This window comes from Mustela nivalis (genome assembly GCF_964662115.1).
Source record: "Mustela nivalis genome assembly, chromosome: 2".
NCBI lineage: Eukaryota > Metazoa > Chordata > Mammalia > Carnivora > Mustelidae > Mustela > Mustela nivalis.
The window spans coordinates 159,314,468-159,332,454 of NC_139021.1; the positions used below are offsets into that span (position 1 = coordinate 159,314,468).

General features: G+C 43.0%; 1 protein-coding gene across 1 annotated transcript in view; it reads right to left on the reverse strand.

The window, feature by feature from the left end:
* PKD2L1 (polycystin 2 like 1, transient receptor potential cation channel) overlaps positions 1-17,987 on the reverse strand; it is a gene marked incomplete at its 3' end in the record, with an annotated part of 30,031 nt that overhangs the window by 490 nt on the left and 11,554 nt on the right. Inside the window, exons 3-14 of the mRNA XM_082720006.1 lie at positions 7,984-8,111; positions 7,271-7,524; positions 6,105-6,329; positions 5,717-5,945; positions 4,866-5,036; positions 4,502-4,683; positions 4,067-4,187; positions 3,216-3,314; positions 2,880-3,001; positions 1,367-1,493; positions 481-599; positions 107-230 (exon numbers count right to left, since the gene is read on the reverse strand). Of these exons, the coding sequence (XP_082576132.1) occupies positions 107-230; positions 481-599; positions 1,367-1,493; positions 2,880-3,001; positions 3,216-3,314; positions 4,067-4,187; positions 4,502-4,683; positions 4,866-5,036; positions 5,717-5,945; positions 6,105-6,329; positions 7,271-7,524; positions 7,984-8,111 (1,901 nt within the window). The remainder of the gene's footprint in view (positions 1-106; positions 231-480; positions 600-1,366; positions 1,494-2,879; positions 3,002-3,215; positions 3,315-4,066; positions 4,188-4,501; positions 4,684-4,865; positions 5,037-5,716; positions 5,946-6,104; positions 6,330-7,270; positions 7,525-7,983; positions 8,112-17,987) is intronic.

Sequence of the window (17,987 nt, forward strand, 5' to 3'; positions counted from 1 at the left end):
AATAAAATAAAATGGAAAAAAAATGTTTTGCCTCTACCTGCTGAGTAGAAAAATGGTAGAGTTCAAATGTGGGGCACCAAGAAGAACCAGGTGAAGGGCCACTCACCGTGCCTGGGGAGGAAGCTAGCTGCCCCCTCCTCTCCAGCATCTTTAATTTTGAGCCCACAGCATCCACCCGGCATATGACTCCTTCCAGAACAGTCTCCAACTGAAGAACTCTCCTTGTGAGTCTGCAGGATTTGAGAGAGACCGAGGGAGCAGAAATAGGCATCTGTGGGACTAAGTGCCTATAGGGGCAGGGGAGCCATTATGATCTGTGTCTGGATGGGTGCAAAGAAGGTAAGGCCCAACCTTGTAGGGAGAATTAAAGAGGAGTAGAAGTTCTCCCTGGGTTAGCACAGAAAATTAGAAAGCTGAGAAAAAAAGCTCAGGGTAGGATATTACAAACACACTCAGCCCTGGACCATTGGTTACACATACCTGTAGAATTCTTCTCCTGAAACCCAGCCACCTGCTCTGGTAGCCTCTGGACCTGACTCGCCTGGTGGGCTACTAGCAATGGACCGGCCCAGGTTCTCAATCTCAGCGTTGAGGGCCACCTATTCAGGAAGTCAGAGAGGAGATGACCTGGGAAGTAATCAGCTCCTATTTCATCACCTGCTTTCATGGGCTCCCAAGACCAAGCCCTTGGGCTTTAGTTCATGCTATTCCCTTTCCCTTTCAAACTCTAGAGATAAAAAGATCAGTATGGTGGTGCTAGACACAAAGCTGGCCCAACCTCTGGGAGGGAATCACCTGCCAAGAAACAAAACTTGAGCTTTTGGAAGTCTTGATTAAGGAGACCCTCACTAGAAGCCAACTCCGTTTGGGAAAAGAAGAATAGTACTAGAATTTCTGCCACTTTTCCTCCTGCCCTTGATTTTTGGGTCTACACTGGATAGGGATGAAGCAGGCACAGCAGGGGCAGCTAAGGGCCCGAGTTTGAAAGTCCCAAGGAGAAGGCAACTCTTCATAAAGAATTATCAGGGATTCTCGGGTGACTGATCATTTCCCAAGACTGTATTTTAGAGCAGTGGTTTTCAACCTTGGCTATGCATTAGAATCAGCAGGGGAATATTTTAAGTACTGATGTTTGGTCTCCCCCCAGAGATTCTGTCTAGGGTATGTGACCTGAGTATGAGGATTATTTGAATCCCCACCCCCATCCCACCAGGGTATTGTAATGTGCAACAGTTTGAGAACCACTGTTCTAGAGAGTTCTTTATTGAAGGGTTTTCAGTTCGGATTTGTTTTCTGGGTGTGTTGGCAGGGAGGGGAGAGTGAGTGGTTTTCTTTCACTGCCTCTCCACCGACCAACTGGGCTCACCCTCTTGTCCTCCAGGCCCTGTTGCATTTGTTCTTGCTCTTTCTTGTCCAGGATGTGATTCCCATCTTGATCAAACCTGGTGAAGGCGGCTGTGAGCTCAGTGATTTCATGCTCTGCGTGACCGAGTCTGAGGAAAACAGTATGATGAAATGACTTCTGACCTGCTGTGGCTGTGATCTCTCAATTACTGACTCCCCCTTTTTTTCCAGACTCACTGACTCTTGCTTTCTGGGGAAGAATGGGACCATGTGGGAAAGCCAGGATCTCCAAGGTCTGGCAATTTTACTCCCCCAAAATTGTTTTAATCAATGTCTTCCTTCTCTTAGTCTTGCTGACAAGGTTCAGGCCCTCCTAATGTTCTATAGGAATTATTGAAAAATCTCTGCCCCTAAATAACCCATGCCCCCAACTGCCATCCTCTTGTCCTCCAGGTCCTGTTGCATTTGTTCTTGCTCTTTCTTGCCAAGAATGTGATTCCCATCTTGATCAAACGTGGTGAAGGCGGCTGTGAGCTCAGTGATTTCATGCTCTGCGTGCCTGGGTAAAAGGTTTCCCCTTTACCCTCTTCCCCTGAAATCCATCCTCTATAATGCAACTATAGTAAATAGTCATTCTAAAGTACAGGTTTAAATACACCCCTTCTCTTCTTAAAATCCCTACTGAGCACCCTATTCTTTGGACAGAATGGTGGTATTCAAGGTCTTTCCAATGTAGCCCTTGTTTATTCCACTGGTCTCCTCTCCTTCTATCCCCCACTTTTACTTGATACATAGCATTGCTTAGCTGCTTATTATTCCTATACATGTTGTTCAACTTAACACCTCCATGCCTTTGTATATGTTTTCATCTCTTGGAATGGACTTCCCCTGCTTGTCTACTTGTAGGCTATTCATCCTCCTGTAGGTATTCATACATCACCTCTTCCAGGAAGCCTTCCCTTAAGCTCAAAAATAGAATTGAAAACTCTCTTTAGTTTGGGCTCGCTCTCTTCTAATCATTTTTTTTTGTTGAACTTGTTCTGTGATTCAGTTTATTTGCTTACAGGTGTATGAGCTCCTGGAGAACAAAGATTTTGTCTAATTTATAGTGTGCCCTACTCACTGCCTGGCTCACAACTGGTGCTTACAATATATTTGTTCAGTGTTTGTTCCTATGTTTACCTGGGAAACAGGAAGGCTAGGAGAATAGGCCAGTATTTGTTGGGGAGCACAGAACCAACGAGTTTTGTGGGAGTGAGAAATGTAATGTAATGATGAAGAAATTATATTATTATGTTAGTCCTAAGCAATGTTTAGTGGGGTCCAGAATGTTCTAGAATATGGTCAGAGAACTTTAAACCAAGGGCACAATTCTGAAGGTCAGAATCAGAGATCTATAGGCCAAAATTAAATGCCATAAGCCAAGGTTGTAGGCCCATTGGCCAATATCCAAGGTTTTTAGGCAAAGGGTATATGTTTGAGGGCCAAGGACTTATAGAACAATATCAGAGAAGGTTGGATCTCTGGTTGCTCACTCCCTCAGGGTGTTGGTGAAATCCTCAAACTGGATCTCCTGCTCCCCACCCTGCAGGACCTTCTGTACATCTGAAACCCGCTCTTTCCTCAAACGCAGCCTCAGTAGGGTCTTGTTGTAGCCCTGTAAGGGAAAAGGAGACAGGTACCAGTTCCCATAGCCTTCTCATCATCTCCTGCCCCCTTCCCTACCCACAGGATGCCAAGCTTCCAGGGATAAGTCAAAACCACACAAGGGTGGGCACAGGGTCCTATGCCAGTCAGAAACAGACCAGGACACAGAGCCTTGGACCTTGACTTTGACTCAGATGTGTGGCTCAAGGATACTGAGTGGTTACCTGTTTCAGGAGGTCAGAAAGTTGCAGCTCATCCTTCTGTCCAGCCAACTCTTCCTTGACCTCTGAATATGTGTCATTTATGATGGCCAGGAACATATTCTGGAGATAAAGAGGGGACCTGGATCTGCTTTCATTTGGAGCTCTGCAGCCCACTAACCCCTACATCTCAGGGCCCCAAGATCCCTGTTCAGCACAATCCTGTTAGGGATGGATCAAGCTCCCTCATCCACCTGCTCTCCTCACTCAGTTGCTTTGCAACAACCTGACTACAACAGTACCCCACCATATGCAAGAGTTCACCTCCATATAAGGGCCAACTATTCACTAAGAGTACAGTTTTGCAATCTTTACCATCTAACCCAAATCTAACCCATCTATCCCTAACCATGATCAAATAAAGAAACCTACTGGCTTTGTTAATAAATATTAAACCCAGATCTTTCCTAGTTGACAGAGAGAAAGAGATAGTATAAAGCAACGGTGATAGAAATAGCCAGTTAGTCCTAGAGGAAGGAGAGAATAGATATAGAAGCTTCTAAGTTCAACCACTTCTATTCATGGGGCACGTTTCTCTCCCTTTCTATCCTTGAAGAATAGAGGTTTCACTTTACTGAGGGAGCCTGCATGTTCCCTGATACTCTGCAAATTGCCTGGCTGTGCTAGCAAAATTGAGCACATTAGCCAGCTTTCAGGAGACCCAGAGCTCCCCCACCTCATTCTCCACCCATGATTTGAGATGCCCATCTTAAACCTGGGTAAAGAACCTGGTCGGGGGCAAAACCTCACCCTCAGGTCCTTTATGTCTCCACCCCTCAGGCTCCCAATTCCCCACCTCTCAGAGGGACCCTCACCAGGAGCACGAAGAAGACAAAGAAGACATAGGTGACAAAGTAGGCAGGTCCCAGGATGCGGTTGGCATTGTCAATAGCATTGTAGTCAAAGTCCCCAAGGATGATCCGGAACTGAGTGAAACTGAGAGACAAGATTCTGGGCTTCACCCAGAGCCTAATCATAACCCTGACCCCTATTCATACCCCCAAGCCACTTTCCTAATTGTTGCTCTTTGGTGAACTCAGACAGATCTCTCATTGCACTTCCAAGCTGATAAAGACAGAATGGGGTGCAGACATACTTGAGCACACACACCAGAGCTTCTGGAGATCCTCACACAGATGCTTTAACCACAGACATGCCTGCACACATACACCAGCTTCCCCAAGGATACACACACTCACAGAGCCAGAGGGTGAGGGGCCAGGGAGGAGTGAAGGGGTCAAGACACACACATGCACTTGATGAAAGTACTAAAGTTTTCCACTTGGGTTCCAAAAAGCAGGTAGCCGAGTTGGGCATAGGCGAAGAAAACAATGAAGAACATGACAGCAAAGCCCAGGATGTCCTTGGCACAGCGGGCCAGCGTGGAGGAGAGCTGCGTCATGGTTTTGTTGAAGCTGATGTACTTGAATATCTGGAAGGGCCATGTTGAACCAAGCAGTTAAGGAAAAAGAGAGAAAAGCTTTGAATAGTCCACTCCAGGGACCTATGGAGGTCACCAGAGTTGCCAAACCAGACCAGGAAAATGAGACAAGTACCGAGGGAGGAAAAATGAGTGCCCTGAGGTGTTGCTGGGGGTGAGGGATCCCAACGTACCTTGATCCAGGCAAAGAAGAGGTTCACAGCATTCATGTTGTTGTATTGTGTCTGCCAGAAGGCGAGGAACTCAAAGTCAGCGTACATGTTTGGCTGCTGCAGGAGCTTCCCCATCAGCCGATTCACCTCAAGGGTTCGGAATATGTGGAAGCCCACAGCCACAATGGATAGCTGTCATCACAGAGGTCAGAGGTGTCAGAGAAGTCGGGATTTCAAGGGAAGTTCAATGATAAGGTCCTAGGGGATCTGGGGTAAGTAAGTCAAGTGGGAAAAAAAAAATCCTTCCCTTCCAAGTTGTTGACTATTTCAGGTTCAAATGGAACTGAATAGGGTGATAGGGGAATGTCCTAATTCCAAGGAGAAGGCTATGGAGCCAGTAGTAAATATGTAGGTTATAAAGGATCACAGAGAATTGGAGCCAAGTAATTTTATTTCTCCAGCCACTTCTTAGCATTGGTCAAGAAATTAATATGTCCTGTTCATAGGAGGAAGAGGAAGAGAAGAGGCAGAATATTTCAATAGAAGAGAAGAGAGAACATAGGGGTTCCAGAGGGACAGGTCATAAAGGCAAAAGACAGAAGAGGAACAAAATAACAAGTACATAAAGAAAAGTTTCACAGGTCAGCTTGATCACAGGTCAGAGGGAGAGGGCATTTGGGAGACAGGGTTTTCCCAGGAGCTGAGCCAGGGGAACATCATCAGCCTCTGGCTTTGGGAGCTTTAACACAGTGACTTGACCAGAAGTCATAAAGAAAACTTGACACTCCAAAAGGAAGAACTTGGAGACCCCAACAGCATAGAGCCCCTTCCTCCTTCTAATATATCCCAAGTATAAGATATCTATCCCTCACCAAGATAACCACCAGGTCCAGAATGTTCCAGATGCTGCTGAGGTAACGAAGCCGGTGGATATGGAGCTCCAGGATCTCCTCAACTACATAGTAGAAGATGAAGATGCAGAAGATGACTTCACAGCCAATGATAAAGAAGTCCCAGGTGCTGACATAGCGGATCAGCTTAACTGTGCGAATTTGCCAGGATGGGATGGCACCTCCTGTAGCTGGAAATTCTACCACCAGTCTGTTGGAAGAGAGGAAGATCCCCGGTGAAGCCTGGACTGGGATAGTTCTTCCCATCCCCTCTCCTCCACACCTCCACTATAGGGTTTAAGGAGGGGGCTCAAGCATAGAAAGGAACCAGGAACCATGGATGGAGAGAAAATAGGGAAAGGGGACCCACCTCAAAACACAGAAAAGATTTATATTAGCATTGTAGACTGAGAAGTCGATGAAGACCACCCGAGTGCCCCTGTCTAGCCATAGGCCCTCCTGAAGGTCCTGGAGTGCCTCTGCACAGGCCTGCCGAGATCCTGGAAGGTCCAGATAGTAGCCACCTCCACTGTAGCTTGTCAACCGGCCCCAGTGAGAAGAGCCCCCCAGCTCATCCTGTGAATGGTATGTCCACCTGTCATAGAAGATGCCATCTGAGCAGAGAGGTCTGAGCCAGTCCAAAAGCTGATCTCCCAAGGCAAGGCAACACTTTATGATCACCTGGACTTCACAGTTTCATATATATTATATATACATTTCACATATATTATCTTGCTTGATACTAACAACTATGTGAGAAAGGAGGGTAAATAATATCCACATTTGAAGATGAGGAACCTAATACTCAGAGATGTCTGAGATAATCCAGCTAGTTGGTGGCTGAACTGAAACTCAAATATAAATCTCCTGATTTCTCATCATGTCCCCCAAAACTATAGATGACAAACCCATGCCCTACTTTTGATCCCAGACTGAGTAGTCCACACTAGGGAAACACCTGGCTCATATAACCCAAAAAAGACCCTTTCTGCTCTCGTGGTTGTGCACCTGGCTGCTTTGCCCCATGATTCTTGTTCTGTCCACAAATTTCCTCCCAGAGCACTTCCATCCTTATCCTTCTTCCATATCTTACCCATCCTTTTCCCCCTTCTTTCATAATTCTTTATCCATCTTCAACCTCTTGCTGCTTCCCCTATCAGGTCCAAGGGTCAGATTTTGCAGTAATGACTTAAGTGGCAACATCAGTGTTTCATCCATGCTCTATACCTCTAAGAACATCTGGGCAAGAAAGGATGCTTTCTCTGGCAGGACTGCCTCCAGAGTATGGCAAATGAGACTGCTATCTGTGTGTGGAAAGGAGTCTAGCAGCTATGGGTCTGTTTGCTAATGTACCTTCTCTGTTCCTGAGTAACCAAAACAAAGATCTCCAAACAGTCACAGATGGGACTCTAGAGAGATGCTCCCCACCCTCCACTCCCCTAAGGCTCTTTAACACTAAGTGGAAATGGTTCCTAAACCTCAGGATGGTGGCTCAGAGAAGCAAGCCCAGCAACATTGGTAGGGGGACTCACTCACGCTGTGCCATTGAGAGGCCCAAAGGGGAGACGCTCTTCCTTGTCTGGAGAGTAGACGTCGTAGCAGCTCAAAATCTCCTCACGGAAGTCCTCATGGACCACACAGGAGTCATTGCGGACCCTCAGCTGCCGTAGCCTTGGAACCCCCAGCAGCAGGTTCTCATAGTAGATGAAGGAGTGGGAGCCATGGCCCAGGCTCTGGTTGTTGTACCATTTGGTCCAATACAAACTGTCCAGTAGTGGGCCCTGGGCAAACTAGACCACAAGCTGGGTTGAGCTTGACCCTGCCTCATCCTGAACTTTATTCTTGGAATGACATTTGCTTTCACTCCTTGACTTTCCAGCTTGTCTCTAATCTGCTTCTGTTGGACTCCTCAGCTGACCTGTGAACCTTGACCAGTTCTTGACCTGATGTGGTGCTATCCTTTATTCAAAATGCATTTTTAAGTTCAGCCTTACCTCTGACTCTCAATACTAATTTAACTACTGGCTTGACTTCCTAACCATCATCCCAGTCTCTCATCTACCTTCACCTAAGCTCTAGTCTGACCCATTGATTCTTGCTTGACCCTTTGACTTAGCCTTGTCCCAGAATGATCTGGTATCTGGATATGGCCTGGTCTACTGTCTGACATTCCTGAGGCCTGGCCTGTGACTTTATGCTTCAGGCCATTGAAAAGGAGAGGAGAGAGGTAGAGGTGATCTCATACTCACGTCCCAGAAGTCCGCCATGCTGCTGATGGCTTGGAAGGAGACTCCGGTGTCTGACGGGGTATGTAAGAAGAGCTCGGACATCACTTTGGTATAATAATAGGCACTGGAGCTTGTCATTCCATAGGTCACTAGAAACCAACCCAAGAGACTGTGTCCTGCTCACTGCTTCCCATATCCATTCTCCAGAGGAGACAGGAAAGCCCATTTGCCTTGGGGCCAGAGATGCCTACCTAGTTGGGACCCCATTGGACCTACCCACCCCTAGATTTGGTTGGGAAGGCTAATAGGGCATTGGGGAATCCAGGGAATATGGTAGACTACAAGGTCTCCTCCTCTACTCTCAACTTACCTCAGAAAGACTGAACTCCACTCAGAAATTGTCTCTTCATATTGTCATTCTGAAAATTAATTTTTCTCTTCTTAAGCAGTTTAAATTCCTAGTCCTAGTTCTTATTGCCCAGAACCAAGATATTTCCATCTTCTGCACCAGGTAGTGCTTCCTTTCATTTGTTCTATATCTATGCCCTTGGGAAAGTACCTGTGAATTCTAAAGTACTCCAAGGTCCTGGCCAAACACCTTACAATGGAGATGTGGTCTCCTGGATCTTGGAGTCAGTGACTCCATAGCAATGGGAATAGGGTGAAAGGCATAACTCCTCTGGCTCCAGGGCATCCTGATGGGCACAGTTGTCTCCTGATGGAAGGACTCAAAGCATCCCCAGATCAAAGAACGACCTGACTTTTGCCCTGAAGAACTGAATCTTCCTTATCCACCGTAACCCATACATCCAGTCTAAAGTTGGGCTGTCAAGGGAAGCTATTAGTTTTCTCAGTTAAAATTCTGTATTTGAAGAATATAAGCCATTTCTTTTATAGACTATTCCCCAATTTAGATTTGCTTGATGTTTTCTTGTGTTTAAAATCAGGCTATACATTTGGCAAAGAATACCCAAAAAGTGATGTTTGTCCTTCTCAGAGCTTCCTATCACAAGGTACACATCATCTAACTGTATCATTACTAGTGATGTTAAATTTCATCCCTTGTTAAGGCAGTGTCTTCCAGCTTTCTCCAATGTAAAATTATTTTTCTCTTTGTAATTAGTATGTATTTTGTGGGGAAATACTTTGAAATTGTGTAAATATCCTATTACTCATCAATCTTTTACCTACTAGTTTTAATATCCATTAATGACTTTTGCCTGATTATTACTACCATGGTTGTCAAGTTGTGATTTTTCTCATTCCATTACATCATTCCTTCTGCATTTGTTAGTTAGAATCTTTAAAAAAAACTTTCAAAAAAAAAAAAAGGAAGAACTTTCCCTTCTTCCTCATTTAGTTAGTCATTTATATGTATCAGCATGAACTCATAGATTTTTGTTGTTTCTATAGTTTAAAATTTGTTAGTATATGATATTGTTGCTTAATTTCTTAGCCAAGTCCTGCAAGATAAAGAAATACTAAAGAATTGTTCTAGATTTAAAAATACTGAAGAAACATAAAAACTAAGTGTAATATGTGCATTTAGTTAGGATTAAATCCTGGGCAAAAATTTTTTTCTTTTACTATAAAGTCTATTAGTAGAATAATTGATGAAATTATAAGGTCTGTTCATTAGATGATAATACTGAATCAATGATAATTTCCTGACTTTAGTAAGAGAATGTCCTTATTTTTAGAGTTACACATTAAAGTATTTAGAAACAACAGGGCATCACATCTGTAATTTATTCTCAGATTGTGTGTGTGCATGCGTGTGTGTGTGTGTGTGTATGTGAAGAGAGAGAAAGAGAGAAAGAGAGCAATAAAAGAAATGTAAGCATGGTAAAATGTATGTATTTGGGAAATATATATAAGAATTATTTGTATTATTCCTGCAACTTTTCTGTAAGTCTAGAATTACATAAAAAAATTAAAATAGGATTTGTCAGTCTCTTGTGAGCAATTCTCTTTAGGAATTTTCCTTTTCAGGGGTGCCTGGGTAGCTCAGTTGGTTAAGCATCTGCCTTCGCCTCAGGTCATGATCCCAGGGTCCGGGGATAGAGTTCCATGTTGGGCTCCCTGCTCAGTGGGAAGTCTGTTTCTTCCTCTCCCCCTGCCCCTGCTCTCTCTCTCTCTCTCTCTCTCTGCCACACACACACACACACACACACACACACTCTCTCTCTCTCTCTCATACGTATATTCTCTCTAATAAATAAAATCGTTTAAGAAAATTTTCCTTTTCAAATTTTGAGTCGCATTTGTTCCTACCTCTCCTGGAGCTCATCTATAGTCTTGTAGGAAAGAGGGACTGATGAGTGGTCATGGATTGGGCACAAGCAATATCACACTTTTCCAGGGGGAAATCAGCGAAGGAAGCATTATGATTTCACATTTCCCCATTCCACTCTATTAAGTCCAAGAAACAACTTTAATTCTCTCTGACTAAAATCTGTGATTACCTGTGCATAGTATCTGGAGGACTCTCACTCAACTTTTCCAGATCTAGAAAATGGTTTGGAAGTCAAGCTTCTGTCTGCTGAGAGCGCACAACAGAGTTAGAAGGATGGTCGGTGTGCTGAATTTTTCCTAATGCCAAAGCCTGATTAAATTGTTGCAGCTTCTTGATGGCCACTAGGTGGTACTCCTTGCTGTAACTTTTTCTCTTTCATTTCTCCAGTTGTAAATTATACTCAGAATGAACTTGCTCTGAACTGGTTGTCAACCATTATGGAAGCATAACATCTCTGATTATTACCCAAGTAGTAAATACTATGTCTTTTGAGAGAAATGATTTCACCTGGTCAAATGCCCACTGACACTCAGAAATTCAGTATTCTTTGTAACTTTTTAATTGAAGTACATGTAAACAGAAAAGACCAAGAAACCATTTTAAAACTTTGTAAATTGGGGCACCTGGGTGGCTCAGTGGGTTAAGCCGCTGCCTTCGGCTCAGGTCATGATCTCAAGGTCCTGGGATTGAGTCCCGCATTGGACTCTCTGCTCAGTGGGGGGCCTAATTCCCCCCCCCCCACCCCGCCTGCCTCTCTGCCTACTTGTGATCTTTCTCTGTCAAATAAATAAATAAAATCTTCTAAAAAAAAAAATAAAACTTTGTAAATTATGGTTTATGCCTTGTGTACTACCTATTCAATACCTTCTCTACCCAGATACCTTCTCTTCCCTGTTAATTCTTATTTCAGCAAATTTTGTACTTGTCTTAGGAGATGAGGGATGCTTAGCCACACCCCCACCTCTCTGAAATTCAAATTATTATATCTCATACCCCAGATAGACACTTGGTAGAACATATTACAGTCTACCAACCTGATTATTCTAAAGACACATTTTATATTCATTAAGCAAACATTACTCAAAGTCTAACATGTGAAACACCTTGCTGGGTCATTGGTATTGAGGGGCGTCTGGTGGCTCAGTGGGTTAAAACCTCTGCCTTCGGCTCGGCTCGGGTCATGATCCCAGGGTCCTGGGATCAAGCCCCAAGCCTCTGCATCACATGGGCTCTCTGCTCAGCGGGGAACTTGCTTCCCCCCACCCCCCCGCCACTCTGCCTGCCTCTCTGCCTACTTGTAATCTCTATCTGTCAAATAAATAAATAAAATATTTAAAAAAAAAACACCACCTATTGAGAAAGATGTCCCAGAATGAACTTTTTTTTTTAAGATTTTTTATTTTATTTGTTTGACAGAGAGAGAGATCACAAGTAGGCAGAGAGGCAGGCAGAGAGAGGTAGGGAAGCAGGCTCCCTGCTGAGCAGAGAGCCCGATGCAGGGCTTGATCCCAGGATCCTGAGATCATGACCTGAGTCGAAGGCAGAGGCTTAACCCACTGAGCCCCCCAGATGTCCCCAGAATGAACTTTTTTTTTTTAGTACATCTTAACATTTAAAATTTAATTATACAAAAGAGAAAATGTAATAGTATTCTGACCTGTCCTGCTCATTTATACACTCAGAATGAATTCATTGTTGTCGAATGAGCATGAGCCTAGGAGCCAGACTGACCTATGTTCAAATTCTAGCTCTGTCACTTACAGTATAGTCTTGGGCTCTGAGCCTCAGATTCCTCATTACTAAATGGGGGAACACAATATCTTTCTTGTAATATTATAAAGATGAAAGATGATGTCTTTAGAATGCATTGAACACAGTGAGTGCTTAACAATTAGTTCAAGTCACCCCATCATATGCTCCTCAGGAGACAAGGACTACGTTTCATTCATTTAGCAAAGTGCCCGGTATTTAATATTTTCCTCAATAAGTGTTTGTTGGGCTAAACCAAAAGTGTGGTGGGGGAACCACAAAAGGAGTAGAATGAAACAAATTAATAGTTTTCAAAGAAAATAAAGTATTATGACTCCATATTTGACACCTGGCAGCAAAGTCACTAAAATAGTCAAGAATAATTCCTATTTAATAGTTGTTGGAAGGAGGCTGGAATGTTCCTCAGTCCAAAGAGAATAATAAATTAATAGTCTTGGGTAAGAGAAACAAAGCTAGTCCTTAGCTGCCCTAGGGAGCAAGTACAGTTGGTCAGTAACTCTTACACAACATGATGGTAGAAATGTTGATAGCACAGCTCAATCTTCCTAATATGCTAACCATCCAGAACATCAGATGAGTATCAGGCTGGGAGGTTACTGCAATCTGAACCCAGAAGCAGGGCAGAAAAAGTCCAGTATTGCTAGATTATGTGAAATCTTATGTCTCTTATGTCTCTCCCCATCATAATATGTTATGGTGACTGCAGCATGTATCAGAATTACTTGGAAGGCTTATTAAAACACAGTCTGCTATAGGATGGAACTCAATAATTTTCATTTCCAATACATTCCCATGTAATGTTGCTGTTACTGGTTCTGGGACCATACTAGAACCACTGCCTTGACCTGTTGCTACATAATCCCACTTGTCTTTGATAGAGTTGTCAAGAAGGCAGGGTGTTTCCCAGTGCCTGTATCCATGATTCTCATGAGTGGGAGTGAGGAAGAAGAAATAACTTCTTTCCCAAGAGGCTGTCAGAACCTTCCTTCTGAGATAGGGAGGGATAGGAAAGCTTTTACAAACTACCTAGACCTCTTAGAGGACCTCGTCCTCACCCCAAGGGAAAACCACTGAGTCTATTGTCCTATGGAGCCACTGGCAGTCATGGGAGCTGACCACATCCCTCCAGCATATTGTAGGAGAAAAAAGATTGAAACCAACTCAATGATCTTACCTGCTGTCTCCTTTCCCCCACTCCACCCTCTTAATTTCCTTTCAGGTAAATCATTTGACCTTACCATGGAAAACCAGCTTATCTAATTAGAACATCTGGTTCAGAGGTTTCTGAATCTGATAGGGACTCAATGTATCCATTCCATCCATCCACTCAGTGTATCCATCATCGTTCTCCATATCAGGAGAAATAATAGACCAGAGTAGCCATTTATTACCTCAGAACATCTATTTTATGCCCTATGCAAAGTGCCTGACATCCTGACATCCTGACGTGCCTATTTCATTTAACTCTACAACAGCACCGTGTGTGTGTGTGTGTGTGTGTGTGTGTCTATTATTATCATCCCTATTTTCCAGTTGCAAATAGCTGAAGAAACTCGCCCAAGAGCCAGGATTCCAATGCAAATCTAACTGCTCCCACAGCAAACTAATTCTGCTCTGTTCCTAGGACTGAGCTATATCCAAGGAGTAGAAGTTATAGGAGGAACATTATCAAATTATGGAGTAAACTCCACCAAAGGAAGAATTTCCTGACCACTTTGCGCTTTCAAATTATGAAATGGACCACTTCACAAACATCCATTTCATCCCTGAGAATGTCAACGCGGACTACCTGCTGAGGATCACATGGAAGGGCTCCTGCAAGGGGCCTCCTTGGTTCCTTCCTTGAAGGTCCAGTGAAGGAGTGGAATTGCTCCACTTCAAAAAGCAACACTAGACCAGGGAATGAGGGGAAACAGGAAGGAATCAGAATTTGACTCAGTATATGGAATGTCTGTGTATCAGTACATTACTAACTTTTAAATATAGTGAGGGCCTCATTGCAGGAAGTTTTCAAACACTGGACAATGACTGTATGAGAACATTGTCAAGAAGAGTCAAGGGATGCCTGGGTGGCTCAGTGGGTTCAGCTTCTGCCTTTGGCTCAGGTCATGATCTTGGGGTCTTGGGATCAAGCCCTGCATTGGGCTCTCTGCTCAGCAGGGAGCCTGTTCCCACCCCACCCCATCCCTGCCTGCCTCTCTGCCTACCTGTGATCTCTGCCAAATAAATAAATAAAAATCTTTAAAAAAGAAGAAGAAGAAGAATCAGAGACAAGGTGTTGGTTTCACCACCCAGCACAGAGTAACTGATTTTTATTCTCTTGGGCAGAAATCAAGTTCTCTTGCATACACTATATCATGCTTTTTAACCTAAGCCTCAGATCGAATTCACAGTTGCTGAATAATAATAATTGACATCACTGACACTTATTGTGCACTGGTCTTTGCACACATTATCCAATAAGCCCATAAAAATTTCATAAAGTAGGAACTACCATCTGCATTTTATGCTATTAAATAACTTGTCCAAAGATCATATAGCAGGTAAATAGAAGTTGGATTCAAACTCAGGTCTGCCTTACTCCAAAGACCAAGAATTTAGCCACTATGCAATACATTACCATGCCCTCTATCACTCAAATCTTTCTAATCAGGGACTCTGACTCTCCTTCCAAAAATCAAGCCAAATGTTTAGTATTTTTTTTAAGATTTTATTTATTTATTTGACAGACAGAGATCACAAGTAGGCAAAGAGGCAGGCAGAGAGAGAGGAAGGGAACCAGGCTCCCTGCTGAGCAGAGAGCCCAACGAGGGGCTCGATCCCAGGACCCTGGGATCACGACCTGAGCAAAAGGCAGAGGCTTAATCCACTGAGTCACCCAGGTGCCCCCAAATTTTTAGTATTTTACACAAGTTTATAAGGCTTTCTTATAAGAAAACTCTATTTGAAGAGTCTAATATCTGAGTTAGGATGTGAATTACAAAAAGCATTTGGTAAACTCAAAACCATCTTAAAGGAAGCTCCAAATTCCTTCATTCTGGTATAAACATATAATTGTGTATAAATCTGTATCAAGAGTCATACTCTGGGGACACCTGGGTGGCTCAGTTGGTTGGACGACTGCCTTCGGCTCAGGTCATGATCCAGGAGTCCCGGGATCGAGTCCCGCATAGGGCTCCCAGTTCCACGGGGAGTCTGCTTCTCTCTCTGACCTTCTCCTCGCTCATGTTCTCTCTCACTGTCTCTCTCTCAAATAAATAAATAAAATCTTAAAAAAAAAAAAAAAGAGTCATACTCTGACATAGCTAAGTCCCAAAGAAGAAAAAACTCATATGCCCAAAAACATGACCTGGGTTGTTCATAGTATCGAAAGATTGTAAACAACCTAAATGTCTTACAAAGAGACAATATTGAAGGAAACTATGATATCAGTGAGCCACTTAATGGAGTATTACACAGCCATTGAAATGGTAGTAAACACAGAATGCAAAATTGTATATGCACATATGTATGTACGGTATACAAATATATCCCTACTCCTAAGAATGCTTTAAGAACAAGGATTTAATATGGATTTTAAAGGAGGCAGATATAAAACACAGTCAAAAAAGAAGTAGCATCGGTCTTGGATATTGCTTTTATCTATTATGATATTCCATGACTCATATAAAATCCAACAAAGCCAAATCTTCCTAGAGCAAATGTCTCCTTATTAAGTGGTGTGCTTTTTCTTAGTACCAGTGAGAACTGAGCAACCTATTTATGTCTTCTTGCTTTGGTTGCCAGGAACCTCAGGCTTTATTCTTATTTGCTATACTTTTGTTTATCTTGGGTTTTCTGGTACCAGTTCTCTTTCTCCCCTTTCACCACTTTTTTTTTTTGCTATGTCTTTTTTATTATAGTTCTAATGGACTATATTTTATTGTGTCTGTGCTTTTTGATGTAAGCTGGCTTAGGTTCCTTTTAGACACAGGTGGGGCATAAATATATTATTATTAAAGAAGTATGACTATAATAATTATTATTAATCATCATTATCATGAGCTTGGATAATAACCCGATTTTATCCATTCCAATGTTTATAGTAGAGCCTGAATATTATTGTCCTCTCTTTTGAACTGTTGGAAGACCTTCCCAGCTCAGGGCAACAGCAAGAAGTCAGCAGTTGCTTTGTGTGCCTACTTTCCCAGATGCTTACCATATAGGCCATTATATGCTACTGAGTTCCTTTCTTGTTCCTAATTACCATGTGATAGAACTTAGCTGTCATTTTCTAACAACACTCTCCTTGGGCAGGAGAGTGTCAGCTAATTGACAAAGAACTCTGAAGAGTTGGAGTGCTTCTGCCAGCAACTGTATAATTATAATTCCTTTATATGTCTATACTACTCATCTGTTTGAAACTCTGTGCCTTCAAGTTTTTGAAATTCAAACTCAGTCCTTCCTAAGTGGATAGCTGTGAGGAAAAGTATGGAGGATGCTTCTCTAGAAATCTGGAGGGCTCTTCCCTCTGCCTCCAAACCCAGCCCTGACAGTCATTGTGTGGATAGAACTCCTACTGTTCTATTCCCAGTGGGAATAGAACTCTTACTCTTACAGGCTGATTCTTCTTTCTTGTGAAATAAAATGCAATGCCTTGAAATAGTCACTTCTTATGCCTCCCCATTAGCATCTGATAATAGTTTCATAATAACTTAGGAAAACACTTTAGTTTCCACTCCCTATGGAAAAGAATCAGGTCTCATCAGCCTCCCTGATGATTTTTTTATCAGAGAGGTTATAAGCACCTTGGTTTCTCTGGGTTCCATTACTTTTTGCTCCTCCCACATCAAACTATGAACAAGAGTTCTTTTCCCCCTGTTTGTCATAGACTACTAGTCATCTCCAATAGTTTCCTTCCCTTTCTTACATGATCACACAATTTTATGTAGAGGCACATGACTGCCGAACTAAATGCCCCATTACCCAGCCTCCCCTGTAGTTAGTTAACGGTGACTATTTGAACAAGTTCTTGTCAATGGAATGTGAGTGGAGTGGTATGCTTCCACTTAAACTCCAGGTTCATACCATTAAAAGGAAGGAATGTGCTCTCTACTTTCTTACTTCCTGATAGCTGTAATAGGGACATAAGAGCAGGAGCTGAAGCATGAGGTAGAAGCCGTACGTTGAGAATGACAACCCAAAGAGGTAGAAGCAGTCTGGGCCCTACATGATTGTGGATCCCCCCATCAGTCCAGAGCTTCAGTACACTCAGCCTGGAGCCTGACCGGGGCTCCATCTCACAACCCTGAGATCATGACCTGAGCCGAAATCAAGAGTCGGAAGCTTCATGGACTGATCCACCCATGTGCCCCCAGTCCAGAGCTTCTTATACAGTTCAGCTTGCTATGGGAGAAAGAAATAAACTTCTATTTTATTTACGCACCGTTACTACCGCTAAATCAATATCCAAACAGAAGCTTTTTATAGGATTACGTCCATGGCAGGTGGGTACTTTGGAAAAGGAATTTTTCTAAGAAAATTAGGGGGAAAGAGTTGAAGTTAACAAATGAACAGCACAAAATTCCTATGTTAAGAAAAGTCAAATCTAACCACAGAGCTCTTGGTTAAAATTATTTACTGAGTATACAAAACGCTTTTTCCTTTGCTTAGTAGGAAGTTCCCTATTAAGAAATCAAATCCTCTTATTGCTACTGCTCTCCTTGGGCAATTCCTTCTTTCACCCACATATTCTAATTAATGCTATTAAGTCCTTTATTTTATTTTTTTTAAGATTTTTATTTATTTATTTGACAGACAGAGATCACAAGTAGGCAGAAAGGCAGGCAAAGAGAGAGAGAAGGAAGCAAGCTCCCTGCTTGAGCAGAGAGCCCAATGCGGGGCTCGATCCCAGGACTCTGAGATCATGACCTGAGCTGAAGGCAGAGGCTTTAACCCACTGAGCCACCCAGGCTATTAG